The sequence below is a fragment of the Mesoplodon mirus genome (genome assembly GCF_964341445.2).
Source record: "Mesoplodon mirus genome assembly, chromosome: 7".
NCBI lineage: Eukaryota > Metazoa > Chordata > Mammalia > Artiodactyla > Ziphiidae > Mesoplodon > Mesoplodon mirus.
The window spans coordinates 57,272,839-57,289,660 of record NC_138983.1 but is presented as its reverse complement, the minus strand read 5'-3'; the positions used below and the strand labels follow the sequence as shown (position 1 = coordinate 57,289,660).

Genomic DNA, 16,822 nt, shown 5'->3' with positions numbered 1-16,822 from the left:
TTTTTTAAGTGAGTAGGAGAAAGTACATAGAAAACAAGATCTGTACACTAGAGGTACTGGGTTAGTTACTGGTCTTCTCTCTCAAACAATTCATTTTGAAAGGAAGTTGCAAAGAGATCCTGTGCACCTCCCAATGTCGGCATCTTGCATAAATATAGTAAATATCAAAACCAGGAAATCGATACTGGTACAAAGCATAAAGCTTATTTAGATTTCACCAGTTATATATGCACTCATTCTGGGGTGGTGTATGTATAGAGGTCTATACAATTTTATCATATATATAACTTCATGTAACCACTATCACAATACTTAACTGAACCATCACCATATGACTCCCTCGTGCTACTCCATAATAGCTCCCTCTACTTTCCTCATCCCTAATTCCTGGCAATTGCTAATCTGTTCTCTATTTCTATAAATATGTTATTTCACAAATGTTACATAATGGAATCATGCACCATGTATCTTTTCTTTTTTGGCCATGCGGCACGGCATGAGGGATCTTAGTTCCCTGACCAGGGACTGAACCCGTGCCCCCTGCAGTGGAAGCATGGAGTCTTAACCACTGGACCACCAGGGAAGTCCCACCATATATCTTTTTGAGATTTCCATTTTCACTCAGCATAATTTCCTATAAGTTCATCCAATTTGTTGCATGTATCAACAGTTCACTCCTTTTTATTGCTGAGTAGTATTCCATAGTATGGAAGTACCACCATGTGTTTGATCCCTCACTCACTGAAGGTCATTTAAGCAGTTTCCAGTTTTTGGCTATTATGAATAAAGCTACTCTACATTTGTGTCCAGGTTTCTGTGTGAAAATAAATTTTCATTTTCTCTGGGATATATGCCCAATCTCTCTCTCTGTAAAGCTGTTACTGAAGTATAACTGACATACAATAAACTGTACATATTTAAAGTGTATACTTTGATAAGTCTTAACTTACCTATACACCTGTAAAAATATCACCATAATCAAGATAATGAACTTATCCTTCACTCTCAAAAGTTTCCTCATCCCCTTTGTAGTCTTTCCTTCCAGTCCCTTCCTGCTCCCCTCTGTCATTCCTTGTGACAACTGAGGTCAGGCCTTAAATCTCATTACTGATGTATCCTTCAGCAACTAGCACACTGACCCTGTCTAAAGTAGCATTCAATAAACAGTTGTTAAAGAACACCTCTGTATCCATCACTGAGATTAAATAAAACATTACTATTACTGTCGAAATCTATATACCCTCTCCTTATTGCTTCCCACCTTCCTTCGAAAGGAGTGTTCCTCAACCTTTTTTTTTTTTTTAATGTTTTTTAAGTGTTATCACTCCCACTCCCCAATCCAGGGACCCTTTTAAGACATTTTGTCCCTAATCTCCCTCTTTGATTAAATTTTAATACCACAAATATACTGTATATATGTTCATGTACTGTGGACTGCTGTAATATCTAAGATTTTTTTGCAAACCACCCCTCAAAATCCGGAAGCAATTTTTACTCCCTTGGGGAATATCTGCCCCTCTGCAAATGCATGCTGCTCTAGATGTAACCACTCTACTGAATTTTACCAAGCTCTTCTTTTTTTTTTTCCTTTTAATAGTGTTACTACATATGATGTATCTCAAAATGATACTGTTTTCTTGGATATTTTTGAACACTGCATAAATGGCATCTTAGTGTGTGTATTCTTTTGCAAGTTGCTTTTTTTAAAAATTGAAGTATAGCTAATTTACAATGTTGTGTTAATTTCAAGTGTAAAGCAAAGTGATTTAGCCATACACACACACACACAAACACACACATATAGGCCATAAAAACATCTTTTATTTATTTAATTTTGGCTGTGTTGGGTCTTCGTTTCTATGCGTGGGCTTTCTCTAGTTGCGGCTAGCTGGGGCCACTCTTCATCGCGGTATGCGGGCCTCTCACTGTCACGGCCTCTCTTGTTGCAGAGCACAAGCTCCAGACGCGCAGGCTCAGTAGTTGTGGCTCACGGGCCTAGTTGCTCCGCGGCATGTGGGATCTTCCCAGACCAGGGCTCGAACCCGTGTCCCCTGCACTGGCAGGCAGATTCTCAACCACTGAGCCACCAGGAAAGCCCATAAAAACATCTTTTAATATGGTAATAGCTATTTGTTTTTTATTCTGTGGGACACGTTGTATGATGTATCGGTACTTCATTTCTTATTATGAACAAATAATATTTCACTGTATGGATATACTGTATTTTATTTATCTAATCATCAGTTGATCGACATTTAGGGTGTTTACAATTACTGGCTATTATGAATAACACTGCCGTGAACATTTCTGTACAAATTTTTGTTTAAACACTTTTTAAAAAATAAATAAATTTATTTATTTATTTTTGGCTGTGTTGGGCTTCGTTGCTGCGTACAAGCTTTCTTTAGTTGTGGTGAGTGGGGGCTACTCTTTGTTGCAGTGCGTGGGCTTCTCATTGTCGTAGCTTCTCGTTGTGGAGCACGGGCTCTAGGTGCGCAGGCTTCAGTAGTTGTGGCACGTGGGCTCAGTAGCTGTGGCTTGCGGGCTCTAGAGCTCAGGCTCAGTAGTTGTACCACACGGGCTTAGTTGCTCCGTGGCATGTGGGATCTTCCCAGGCCAGGGCTCGAACCCATGTCTCTTGCATTGGCAGGCAGATTCTTAACCACTGCGCCACCAGGGAAGCCCTAAACACTTTTTTTCAATTCTCTTAAAGTGGAAGTGCCGAGTCATATGGTAACTGTGTCTTTTTTTTTTTTTTTTTGGCGGTACGTGGGCCTCTCACTGTTGTGGCCTCTCTTGTTGCAGAGCACAGGCTCCGGACACGCAGGCTCAGTGGCCATGGCTCACGGGCCCAGCCGCTCCGCGACATGTGGGTTCCTCCCGGATTGGGGCACGAACCCGTGTCCCATGCATGTGTCTTACTTTTTGAGGAACTACCGAACTGTCTTCCACAGTGGCTGCACCATTTTATATTCCTACAAACGCTGTACGAGGGTTCTAATTTCTCCATATCCTTGCCAACACTTGCTGTTGTGTGTGTTTGTTTTTAAACACTAAAGCTATCCTACTAGGTGGGAAGTGGTATTTCATTGTGGTTTTGATTTGCATTTCTCTAATGACTAACAGTGCTGAGGATCTTTTCATGTGTACATTTTCATTGGAAAAATGCCTATTCAAGTCCTTTGTCCATTTTTAAATTGGGTCATTTGTCTTTTATGTGTTGAGTTGTAAAAGTTATTTATATATTCTGATTATTAAATTCCTATCAGACACATGATTTATAAATATTTTCTCCCATTCTATGGACTGTCTTTTTCACATTCTTGATAATGTTCTTTGATGCACAAAAACTTTTAATTTGATGAAGTTCAGTTATCTATCTTTTCTTTTATTGCTTGAGCGTTCATGTTAAATCTAAGAATACATTGGCAAATCCAATAAAGATTTACCTCTGTTCTCTTCTATAATTTTATAGTTTTAGGTTGTTGACCCATTTTGAGTTAATTTTTATATATGGAGTGAGGAAGGGGCTTAACTTTATTCTTTTGCATGTGGTTATCCTGTTGTTTTGGCACCTCTTATTAGAGACTATTCTTTCTCTATCAAATGGCCTTGACAACCTTGTCGAAATCAATTAGCCACAGATGTCTGAGTTTATTTCTGGACTCTCAATTCTTGCTGGTCTACATGTCTATCCTTATACTACTACCATACTATCTTGATTAGTTGCTTTGGGGAATATTGAAATATATATACTTTAAAATATTTATTTATTATTTATTTATTTTTAGGCTGAGCCAGGTCTTAGTTGCAGCACACGGCATCTTCATTGCAGCATGCATGAGGGATCCAGCTCCCCAATCAAGGATGGAACCCGGGCCCCCTACATTGGGAGCACGGAATCTTACCCACTGGACCACCAGGGAAGTCCCTGGGGAATATTGAAATATTAGTGCTATGAAATCTTCCAATCCATAAACATTTATTATTTCCATTTATTTAGGTCTTCTTTAATTTCAGCAATGTTTTGTAGTTTTCAATGTACAAGTTTTTCACGTTTTGGATAAATTTACTTCTAAGTAGTTATTCTTCAAATGGTACTGTAGTTAGAATTATTTTCTTAATTTTCTTTCAGTTCATTCATTGATGGAGTATTATGGAAACACAACTGATTTTTGTGTTTTGATTTTGTATTTGCAACTTTTGCTGAATTCATTTACTAGCTGTAGGACTTTTGTGGAATCTATAGGATTTTCTATAATCATGTCATGTGCAAATATAGATAATTTTACTTCTTTCTTTCTGATTTGGTGCCTCTTATTTCTATTTCTTGCCTAATTGCTCTGACCAGTACTTCCAGTACAATGGTGAATATTAGTGGTGAAAAGTGGGCATCCTTGTGTTGTTCCTGATCTTAGGTGGGGAAAGCTTTCAGTCTTTCACCATTGAGTGTGATATGTGATGCAGGTTTTTAAAAAATGCCCTTTACCATGTTCAGGAAGTTCCCTTCTATTCCTAATCTGCTGAGCATTTTTATAATAAAAGAGTGTTGAATTCTGTCAAATGCTTTTCCTGTGTCCTTTGAGATGATCATGTGATTTTTCCCCTTCATTTTATTAAGTTTACTTTTTTGGTGAGTCTTCAAGGTATTAAGAATGACAGTACTAGACAATTTAATTTCCAAAGAAATATAGAATAACATTGTTATTTTTGAATTGTTAAAAGACCTACATTATTAATTGGTAGGAATTCCCTTATGCAGACAGAAAGCAAGCACACATAAACAAACTATAAGGCCAGTAGAACTACTTTTAGAATTAACTATGCCAGAGAAAATATCTCTGACAACATCTGCTTCAGTTACATGTAGAAAGGCATTTCATAAAATATTAATTAGAAAAGCAAGCTTCATAAATAATTAAAATTAAAAGTTCCTAGGGCCAGCTGTTTCCCTTTAGGGGAGAAAAGATATAGAGGGCACTGTAAAATTTACAATGTGTCACTATGGATTACCTCCAAAATATCTTTGAGAACACGTACAGTTAAAATTTAGATATGTGGAAAAAAATGAATTCCGCCCCCCCCCCCAAAAGACAAGCTAGTAATGGTGTAGAATAAAAATCAAAAGAGTTTCAAACTTCTTTTTAGGTTATTAGATCACTAGGTTGCTTTTAGCAGTATAACAAGAGCAACATAAGCTCTTTGTAACAGAAAAACACGTGGGATAAAACTTATAGGTATGAGCTCTTCTGGTACTACCACTTTCAATCTAAACATAAGAGCATCTCATTTACTCCTCATCCCTGGGGAGTAAGATACTCATATGAGTGAATGTAGTGGAAAATAAAAGCTTATCTCTTTATGTGTCCAAATCAGTTGACTCATTTTTAATTCATTTTCTATGAAAATAATATAAGCTAAAGAGATAATATAGATAGTAGAGTATGGAAAACACTGTGTGTGAGTGTGTGACCTCAGGCAAGCCACATAAACTTCCTGGGTCTGTCTTCCTCTCTATGAAATGAGCATGATAATACCAACCTCAGAGGATGTGCTAAAAGCTCCTAGAAAATTGTTAACTGCTGTATAAAATATTAGCACATTTTAAAGACTATATGTTTACCTGTTTTATAAACTAAAGGTAGTGTATTCAAACTTAACTTATTCTTGGAAAAAGAGATTTCAAGGAATTCTGTCTGGGGACAGTCTCTCTGATAAAATTAGAAATGAAAAATGCCACCCTATTACATACTCCCCCCATTGAATGGAAACTGGAAAAACTCACTTTTAAATAATTCATGGGTTAATGACAGGGGCGGGGGTGGGGGGGAATGCAGAAACAATAAAAAAGCCCTACAAACATATCATGGACTGCAATTAAAGCAGAAAGACAAACTTTTTAGGTTCAAGTGGATTACTTGAAAACAATAAAGACTGAAAATATAGAACCTAATAGAAAAAAAGCCTGAAAAAGAATAAAAACATAAACTGTAATAAAGTAGAAAGAAATAATGAATATAAAGGCAGAAATTAAGGAGACAGGAAACAAGAACACTGAGTAGTAGAACAAGAGCTGGCTCTTGGAAAACATTAATAAAATAGACTGGTAAGTCTGATCAAAGTAAGAGAGAAAGCACAAACAATATTAGAAATGAAAAGGGAGACAACTACAGAGGCAAACAACTTTATATGCAAATTTATGACATCAAATTTGATAAATGAAATGGACAATTCATCTAGGAAAGTGTAAGTTACCAAAATGTACTAAAAAGAAACAGAAAATCTGAATGGACCAATAAATATAAACAATCTGATTACCAGTCAAAAATCAACCTCTCCATAAAAGGAACAAAACCAAGATGTTTTTATAGACTTTTCCCTGCAACATTCTCTCACGGAAGATGTCAAATGTACGCATGTTAAAATAAAAAGAATTGTACAGAAACACCTATATACCCACTACCTAGATTCTTCAATTATTATTTTTCTACATTTTCTTTCACTTAACTATCCATCTATTCATCCATGTATCCTTTCTACACATTCATCCTTTTATATCTTTTATTGAATCCTGGGGGGTGAAAATATAAGAATACAAAAATATGACAGGATTTCAAAGCACCAGACTAGTGATATTTGTATTCCCATATCAACTTAACATTTTAAATGTTTTTCTAAAAATAGAATTGGAGCTATGGTACACTGAAAATAAGAATAAATACACATGGAGGCGTTCAGGAAGAAAAGTCTGTGTCCCTTTTCTTTCCTGTCTTTGGACACTGTCTTGTGAGATGGAGACCCTGATTCCTTTCCAAACAACTTTCTAAGGTATTAGCTAGTTCCTGCTCCTCCTGCCAAAAAGGAGAATTGAACTGGATCTTTTAAAATAGCAGTTATAAAATGAATATATTTTAATAAATGTATTCATTCAGTCAGGAAACATTTACTATGCACTTAATTTATCAGAAAGAAAATAAGATTTATTAATCGCAGGAGCAATTTATCTTCCACAGGGCAGTTTCTCTACTGCAAAAAATTTTAATCTGTCAGATCCTAAAGAAAAATGATTTCATTTATTTTCTATGTAAACAGTGTGGCAGGCCAGCAAAGTTGATGGACGTCAACACATTTGAATGAAAAGATTACTATCAAAGAATGACAGCATATAGAAGGCAAGGTTAATTTTTAAAAACAAGATATTATAACATTAATTTCTTTATCAATTATAAAATGCTAATTTTCCTTTTTGCGCCCCTTTATTATTCTTCGCACTGACACATGACCTTGTTGTTTTACGAACTGAGTGTATTCAAAATTCATTTGAGTGAAAGATAAAAGCTCTTTAAACCATCTTCTCAAGAGCAACATACATGGCAATAGACTTTTTTGACCTTCATCAAGGAGAACAATACACCCTCCAATTTTGTTAAAAGAAATAGCGTTTCTAGGAGATTTGTCCTTTAAAGCATTCTTCTAATGTCATTGGTACCTTCATTTTGTTTGTATGCAAAAAACATTTTAGATTCTAAAATGGATAACATCACATATTGCACTAAAGGTAACTCGCCTTGCTGGAGGTTTCTAATAAAAACTGGAATGTGTTCTGCACAGCTTGGCATGTCTCTAGCTCCGTCCGGCTGAAGGCTATTAAATAATCCTTGAGGTGGTCATATACATTTCCATCAAGAGCCTGTAAAAGAGGAGTAAACAAAAGCAGAAAAATTATGATAAAGCTTTGACACACAATGCCTATTGTTTAAAAGGTAAGTTCAGTTTAAGATCTATTAATAAAAAATTAATAAAAGATATAGGTCGTTATGTAAGAATAAATATAAACTTTAAACAATCACTTGGGAAAACATGAATTTCTCTAATAAATAGGAACTAAAAAAGGTAAACCCCAATATTGGTAAAGTTGTGGGGACAGGATAACACTTGGGAGACAAAATGCTTCATTTTTGATACTTGTTCATCTGCTTATTAGTTATGTCAACTTCTGTAGTCCCTTTATAAGAGTAGGTGTGGGAGTTAAATGAAATAATGGATGTAAAGAATCCAGACACAGTGCCTGGAACAGAACAGACATTCAATAAACATTAATCTCCTCCATCTTTCCTCATCCATTATTGGTAGGATTCTAAATTAATATATTCTTACTATAGAGCAGTCAGAGAAAAAACACAATAGAAATAGTAAAAATTAAAAAATGACTCAGAAATCCTGTTTTGGGGAAGAAACACCAATGCAAAGTCTACAAAGAGTTTTAAACATTCTTACTTATTTAAGCATTTAGAGCAGGACTCTTTGAAATTGAAAAAAAAGAAGAGAAAACCACTAAACATTTCAGATATATTAAGTTATGATATACACAGACTAAAATATGCATAGCCACCAAAATAAAAACTGTGGAAACTGTAGATGGAAAAGAATATATTGAATAATTTTAGGCTAACAAATTAGAATAGAATACATACATACATACTAGCAACAGCTATGGGAAAATATATCATTAATAATAATAATAAACGTTCTGCAGTCTTACAAATTAACAAAGATATTCTTAAAAATTGAGGTAAAATTCGCATACCATAAAAGTCACCATTTTAACTATTTCAAAGTGTACAATTCAGTGGCTTTTAGTACACTCACAATGTTGTGCAACCATCACTACTATCTAATTCCAGGGCATTTGCATTACCTCCAGAAGAAATCCCATACCCATTAAGTGGTTGCACCCATTCCTACCTTTCTCCCCGCCTCTGGCAACCACTAAACCACTTTCTTTTTTTAAAATTAATTAATTAATTTTGGGGGCTGCGTTGGGTCTTCATTGCTGTGCGCAGGCTTTCTCTAGTTGCGGTGAGCGGGGGCTACTCTTCGTTATGGTGCGTGGGCTTCTCATTGCGGTGGCTTCTCTTGTTGCAGAGCACGGGGCACGTGGGCTTCAGTAGTTGTGGTTCACGGGCTCTATAGCGCAGGCTCAGTAGTTGTGGGGCACGGGCTTAGTTGCTCCACTGCATGTGGGATCTTCCCAGACCAGGGCTTAAACCTGTGTCCCCTGCACTGGCAGGAGGATTCTTAACCTCTGTGCCACCAGGGAAGCCCCTCTACTTTCTATTTCTATTATAATTCTATTTCTATTATAATTTGCTTATTCTGGACATTTCATAAAAATGGAATCATATGATATGTGGTCTTTTGTGCCTGCCTCTGTCATTTAGCATGTTTTCAAGGTTCATCAATGTATTAGTACACTTTATGGCTAAAAAATATTGCATTGTATGGATATGCCACATTTTGTTTATTCATTCATTAGTTGGTGGACATTTGGATTGCTTCCACTTTTTGGCTATTATGGATTTTCCAATTCTCTTGGGTATATACCTAGTAGTGGAACTGCTGGGTCCTCTGGTAATTCTGTGTCTAACTGTTTGAGGAACTAACAATCTGTTTTCCACAGTGGTTGCACCATTTTACATTTCCACCAGCAATGTATAAAGGTTCCAATTTCTCCACAACATCATCAATACTTATTTTCTGTTTTTCTGTTTTTAATTATTCAAGCTGTCCTAGTGGTATCTCATTGTGGTTTTTTTTTTTTTTTTTTTTTGGGGTACGCGGGCCTCTCACTGTTGTGGCCTCTCCCGTTGCGGAGCACAGGCTCCGGACGCGCAGGCTCAGCGGCCATGGCTCACGGGCCCAGCCGCTCCGCAGCATGTGGGATCCTCCCAGACCGGGGCACAAACCCGCATCCCCTGCATCAGCAGGCGGACTCTCAACCACTGCGCCACCAGGGAAGCCCCTCATTGTGGTTTTGATTTGCATTTCTCTAATGACTAATGATGTTGAGGGATTTTTCATGTGTTTATTGGCCATTTGTATATTTTCTTTGAAGAGATGTCTACTCAAGTCCTACACTCATTTGTAAATTGGGTTGTTTTTCTTTTTGTTGTTGAGTTGTAAGAGTTCTTTATATATTTGAATACTATTTATATATTTGGATACATATATCTTTTTTTTTTTTTTTTTTTTTTTTTTGCTGTACGCGGGCCTCTCACTGTTGTGGCCTCTCCCGTTGCGGAGCACAGGCTCCGGACGCACAGGCTCCGGACGCACAGGCCCAGCGGCCATGGCTCACGGGCCCAGCCGCTCCGCGGCATATGGGATCCTCCCAGACCGGGGCACGAACCCGTATCCCCTGCAGCGGCAGGCGGACTCTCAACCACTGCGCCACCAGGGAGGCCCCGGATACATATATCTTATAAGATATATGATTTTCAAATACAGTCTCCCATTTTGTGGGCTACATTTTCACTTTATTAATAGTGTCCTTTAAAAAAAATATTTATTTATTTATTTATTTATTTGGCTGTGCTGGGTCTTAGCTGAGGCACACGGGATCTTCACTGCAGCATGCGGGATCTTTAGTTGCGGTATGTGGGATCTAGTTCCCTGACCAGGGATCGATCCCAGGCCCCCTGCATTGGGAGCGCAGAATCTTAGCCACTGGACCACCAGGGAAGTCCCTCAATAGTGTCCTTTCATGCACAAAAGTTTTAATTTTGTTGAGGTCTAATTCAGCTATTTTTTTCTTTTGTTGTTTATGTTTTGGTGTCATATCTAAGAATCCTCAATGGAGGTTTTATAGTAAGGAAATTATATATCCTACTTTCATTAAACATTCACTATAAAATTGACTTTTAAAAAACACAAATTCTGTCCCCAAAGCATTAATAAATCTGCAGGTTCTATAGTGCTTAAACCACTAGATGGCACCATCAAGCACTGTAATTATAGGCAGTGCAAATTCCTCAAGATTCCTTTCCATGAGGTTATGCAACATCCCCAGAGAGACTGCTGGTGTTAAGTCTGAATAACAATTCCTACCTTAGGACATGCTTTTCATTAACTTATTAAAAAATGAACATATAGCTACTTCTGATAAGAGGTTTTGCCTTAGAATGCTCTTGGTAGATGGTCATAACCTTGTGTTTGCAGGAAACCTTGGAACATTTTATTTAAACATAGCAAACAGCAATATAGGCATCATGAGCTCCATCCCGCAGAGTTTCTAATTGAGTAGGTTGGGGGTGGGGTCTGAGAATTTGTATTTTCTAACAACTTGCTGCTGGTCTGGGGACCATACTTTGACAACCACTGGACTAAACAGTCATTTTAGCTGATTAGATTGAATATTTATGTAGACTTAGATCCTGGCGACCCTGTAGAAGCACAGTGGCTGGAGGCAGAGAAGTCCACCATCCTGAATAGGGTCAAGAGCACCAATATATCAAGCAGGCAGATCAGCATCTATTTTCAATTGAGAATCATGCTCTACTTCAGAATTATAAAGGCAGCATGGGAAAGAACTTGAATTCTGAAATAAGTTGGATATGGGTTAGAATCCCAGAATTTTTACTTCATCATTTTGATGGTTTTCTCTTCTATAATTAGGGAAAGTGGGAATACCACATACTCCACGGGACACTGTGAAGATCAACTAACAGAATGGAAGTGGCCCAATGTTAGTCTCCTTTTTTGCCTTGCTTAAAAATCTTTAATGGATTGGCCACATATTGATAATTATTAAAGCTGGGTAATGAATACATGGGGGTCATTATACTACTATTTTTACTTTGTTGTATACAGGAAATTTTCCATAAAAAAAGTAAAAAGAAAATCTGGATATCATATTAGAAATAAAAAGTGATGCTACAAAAAAAATTTTTTTTTAAGCTCCCACTGTATATTTTGAAAAGTCAAAATTCTTCAGCTGGTATCTAAAGGCCTTTATAATCTAGTCCCAAACTACCTCTCGTTAGCACCATCTCTTATCACTGTTGTCTGCACTGTACTCACATCCCAACCACACCAAGTCATTCTGGAAAATGATATTTACTATCATGTTTCCAATTAAGTTATTTTCTTGGCCTGGAATGTCCTTCCCTTCTTCTTACCCACTCAAATAGTAATAATGATGGCTAACACAGGCAACTAACATTTACTAATGGCTCACTATGTTCCAAATGCTTTACAAAGCTGACTCAACCAGTTCCTCCTTAGTGCTTCCACAATCTTTTGTATGTTGCATGGGTATTATTGCAAGTCATGGATTAAGTCTTATTCAGGCACAGTGCCTGGCAAATAGCAGATTTTCAAAAATATTTAAAGAATAAATGAACGTTTTACTCTAGAGTTCAATACAGCAACAAAAATGCACTGAATTAGTTAGCTCACAGGCAAGCTATTCCCACCATATTCCAGTTAAGAGAAAAATGTACCATTAGTCATCATGTACCAAATACAGTAAAGGCTTCTCTTGGCTTCAGGGACCCAAATGAGGCTTAATGAATTTACATTAGGTGGGAGGTGGGCCAAGTGATTGGGAGCCTCTTCTAGCACACAGAGATTAATCTTAAAATATTTCTTTCATCATATCATCATATTCACACCCAGAATACCCCAAATTTTAATTATTACCTTTATAGGGTTGCAGTATTCATTAACCTGCCCATGTACCAATTTTTCTGGTTGATAAGAATAAGATAGCTGGAGGCCTTCTGGCCTAGGTGTATTATTGTTAGTGTTCATAAAGTTAATGCAGGAGGTACAAAAATTAAGAAATGGTTGGAATTCAAAGCATAGGAAGTGGATGATTACCCTATGATTGGCTCCAGCCCCCTGCCTCAAGTTAACTGAAATTGTTTGAACCAGTGATGGTGCCAAGAGATGAAGTTCAAAGCAATTCTGGCGAACACTGTCTCAACCTGGTTTGTGATTAGAAGGTAGAATGCATATATGGACTTTGATAAAAAGCCAATAATTAAAACGAAGTAGTTCCCTAAAACAGAATTAAATACTGGGAACCAAAGGAAAGAGCTTGAAAATGCTTTTTACAAACGCTTCCATCACAGTACTTATCACACAGAGTACTTACCGTTGTCTACCACAGTACTTAGTAACTGTCTCATGTGGATTATTGCTGCAATCTCCTATTGCTCTGCATACAGTTGTCCCTCCCACCAATATGCAATTCTAAATTGCATATTAAAAACATTTATATATGTATCTGATTTCCCCAATACACCATTAATTCCCTGAGGTCAGCAACACTTGTTTCTGCCTATATCCCTACTTTAACCTTAGCAGGGAAAGCCTGCAATAAATACTTACTGAAATGAACTGAACTGAGAGGGGTGGAAGGTACAAAAGCAGGCCCCAACTATATGAGAGGGAAGGCACTGAAGAAATATTCTGGGAGTGAATTAGAGAGAATCAAGCATTTACTTTATCTTAATTGGGTCAGCTTTACTCTGATGAAAATATATCATGTAATTATTCAGACTGACTTAAATTTTGACCAGACACTATTTCCTTTTTCTGACTTTCACACCTATATATCCAACTGCCTCTTAGACTAAACCATTCTCTTCTCCAACTGCTCTTCTTCTTGTGTTCCTAGCTCAGTATGTAATGCCACTATCCACTCACTCGCCTAGGTCGGACACTTGGAAGTAAAAGTTTACTTGCCCCTCTGCCTTTCTCTCAACATCTAGTTAATTACTAAATTTTGTTGATTCCATTTCTTAAATATTTATCAAATCCAACCCCTCCTCCTAACCTTCACAGCTACTACCCTCCAGACATCCTGTCTCATCTGGATTACTGCAGCAATCTCCTGTTGCCCTGCATCTTGCCAACCTATTTCTACATTGAGGCTAGGCGGATGTTTCCAAGCTGCATATTTTACTTGACTGCTCAACAATGTTCACTGACTACTCATTACGTTTAAAGAACAAAAGAAAACAAAAACCTTTATGACTTTGTGACTGCATGATCTGAACATGGCTTACCTCTTTGCTTCTTTACTTATTGCTCCCCATTTCCTTCCCTATTATCCCTACAATGTACATCTTTTGATTCCTCCAATATTCCTCTTTTATCTCTGGGTTTTCACAAAGGCTCTTCCTCTTTCTTGACTTCTCTCTACCCTCTCCTCCTTGGTTTGGCTAACTTTCACTTATCAAGATCTTCATTTAATCATTAGCTATTCTGGACATCCAGAATGATTAAGTCTTTTTGCTTTATAACTCCTAATCATAGTGTAAAATTTTAGCATAAAATAGGCATTGGTAATGCCTATTTGTCTGTCTTTGCATTTGGTTTGTTAAGTTCCACTAAGGGAGAGATCCTTGTCTGGCTGTTTACCACTGTGTCTTCTGTACTGAGTGAAGGGTTTGATGTACTGGTAGTACTCAACATATATCTGTTCAACAAATAATACACCAATCAGAATTCACATGTTAAAAAAAAAAATGAGCCCACTTGAGTCCCATGATGCAAAAGTAAGCCTAGTGATGTTATGTAACATTGGTAAAATTTTGTATAAGCTAGAGAAGAAACTAATTTCACAAAACTCTGTCTAATGCAGTAGTTTTCAAACCTTTTTAGTAGTGGCATCTTTTTATGTGGAATCCCAAGACATAAAACATATATGACATTGCACACCTTCTCTCTCCCTAAAATCCTACTCTCTTGACCACAGAGGTAAACTTGCAGGCCAAGCTGGTATGCAAGACAGAACAGCACACCCCTGCCCTTTGCTCAAACTTATTGGGCAGAGCCTGGCACTTGACCTAAATTAGGTCATCCCTGGGATGGAAGCTGAAAGATGAGTTCAAAATGGCCTATTCTTCCCACCAAATGGCTATTCTTCCCCCCAGGAGACTTAAACCAACTCACAAGGAAAAGCAGTGATGAGAAACTTGGCAGAGTAAAGCTGGGAATGGGGGGCAGAGGAGAGGGCAAGAGACTATCCTTGGATTGGGTAGTTCCTGAGTAAGCATCACCTTGTCCTTGTGATTTGTTTACCTGAACCAACAAATTCCTATTTTGCTCAAGCTACTTTGAGTTGAGTCTTTGTTATTTGCAGTTAAGAGACTCCTTACTAAAGCATTATGGATGATACTTGTAGCCTATATCAGCCCTACTATCTAAATTATTTCTCTTGGTTGCATTATAAGAAAAATCTTGATTCATATAGATCACAAACTGCAAGTAATAACAATTCAATAGCTTGCCTTACTATTCCTGGTTCTGTTCAATTAAACTGATCTGAAAGTTTGAAGTAGGCAATGTTTATTTCAAAGCTGAATCACAAATACAATCCAAAAGCTTCATGTATTTCTTATAAATTTAAAGTAAGGTAAAAACTTTTTAAGGCTTACAATAAATGATAAAAGTGTCACGACTATAATAGTTTGACAAGGACATGCATGGTGAAGATGCATCTGAGCCCTGTCTAGCATTTATATGAGCAAGGCACAAGAATGTTTTCTAAGTATAGTTGTATGTTCAATTTCAAATGAGCAGATGTGCACAAACTTCAGTTCCTATAGAAATCTGTGTGCAGAGCCATAAATTTCACAATCAATGACACATTAGATTCACATATATGCTCAGAAATGGCAGGAGAAGCATTCTTTCAAGGTTTACACAAATATGAGTTTATCTGGCAGTATGAGCTTCTTGGTGGTTTCCATTATTCAAAAATTTGGGAGGTAACTCATCCAAATGTACATTTTAAACACAGCCAAACTTTGTTCTTGATTATTTGGTACAAATTGCTAGGGGAAGAAGTCTGTAATACCTAAACTGAGAAACCATGGTGACTTTGATCAGCAATATGTTTTAATAATCTAGCAGTGTTTTTGAAAAATCTGAATTTGAATGCCTTTAAGCATCCATGTTCTTTTCAGTTACCTGTAGACCACATATTCTCTTATATATCACTTCTGCTCTCTTTACTCATTTGATCAACTTGATCTCTAAAATCAGCTGAGTTTGGAACTCAACTCATAGTAGTGAATACTCAAAATAGAAAAGAAAAATTGGGATATCCTAAAGACAAATTCAGAAGCTTAGAATTCTAGGGTGTCCCACTAAACATTTACTTTACAGGAAAGTATAAATTCCTGGAACTTATTTGAAGAGGAACATTATGATGAATTAGGAGTTAGGGGAAAGAAAATCTGTCATTTTTCTAAGCATCTGATGCAATTTTCCCTAAAGTAAGAACTTTAAACAGTGGCTTCCTTATTTAGATCCAGGAAGGGCAGAGATTCTGTAGTCATAGAGTTATGCTGAAATCTCTTGAGTTTCCTTAATGCAGCCTAGAAAAAGCAAACCCTTCTTTTTCTGACAGCAATGGGTATTCTACAAGAGTCTTTGGTAAAAGTCAAGGATATAAATATCAAGATGATGATAAATATAAGCTGTCTTAAAATTAAATCATGAAATTCTATAGTCCTCCTTTGCTGATGGAAGAAAACAATAATTGCCTGCCTACATTTGTTTCTCTTTCTGAGAAGACTCCAAGCTGTACTTAGGCAGGATGCAAAGAAAAAGTAGATTTTTACAAATTTAAAGAGATCAAAGCAAGTACCGGACTGTATTTGCATCACTGTAAATATCTTAATAGATGGTTTAATTTGTCAACTGATATAAAGTAGAATTAGAAACACATCATCTAATTTTATACTTGGTTATTTTATTTAAAAGCACTAAATTACTTCGGTTCTATGAAAGAGGAAACAAGTAAGAAACTTTCTGTCTGTGAATTACAAAGCCAGGAAAGGAAAATTCAATACTGCTTTTCTACAAAGTCTGTGTCGTCGGGCTTCCCTGGTGGCGCAGTGATTGAGAGCCCGCCTGCCAATGCAAGGGGACACGGGTTCGGGCCCTGGTCTGGGAAGATCTCACATGTCGTGGAGCAGCTAGGCCCATGCGCCACGGCTGCTGAGCCTGCACTCTGGAGCCCGGG

The 16,822-nt window shown here is 37.2% G+C and overlaps 1 protein-coding gene across 3 annotated transcripts in view; it reads right to left on the bottom strand.

Moving 5' to 3' along the window:
- Nucleotides 1–16,822, bottom strand: part of FCHSD2 (FCH and double SH3 domains 2) — a 316,260-nt gene that overhangs the window by 88,490 nt on the left and 210,948 nt on the right. For all 3 annotated transcript variants that reach the window (XM_082626729.1, XM_082626728.1, XM_082626727.1), the window contains exon 9: nucleotides 7,568–7,690. In XM_082626729.1, coding sequence (XP_082482855.1) covers nucleotides 7,568–7,690 — 123 coding nt within the window. The remainder of the gene's footprint in view (nucleotides 1–7,567; nucleotides 7,691–16,822) is intronic.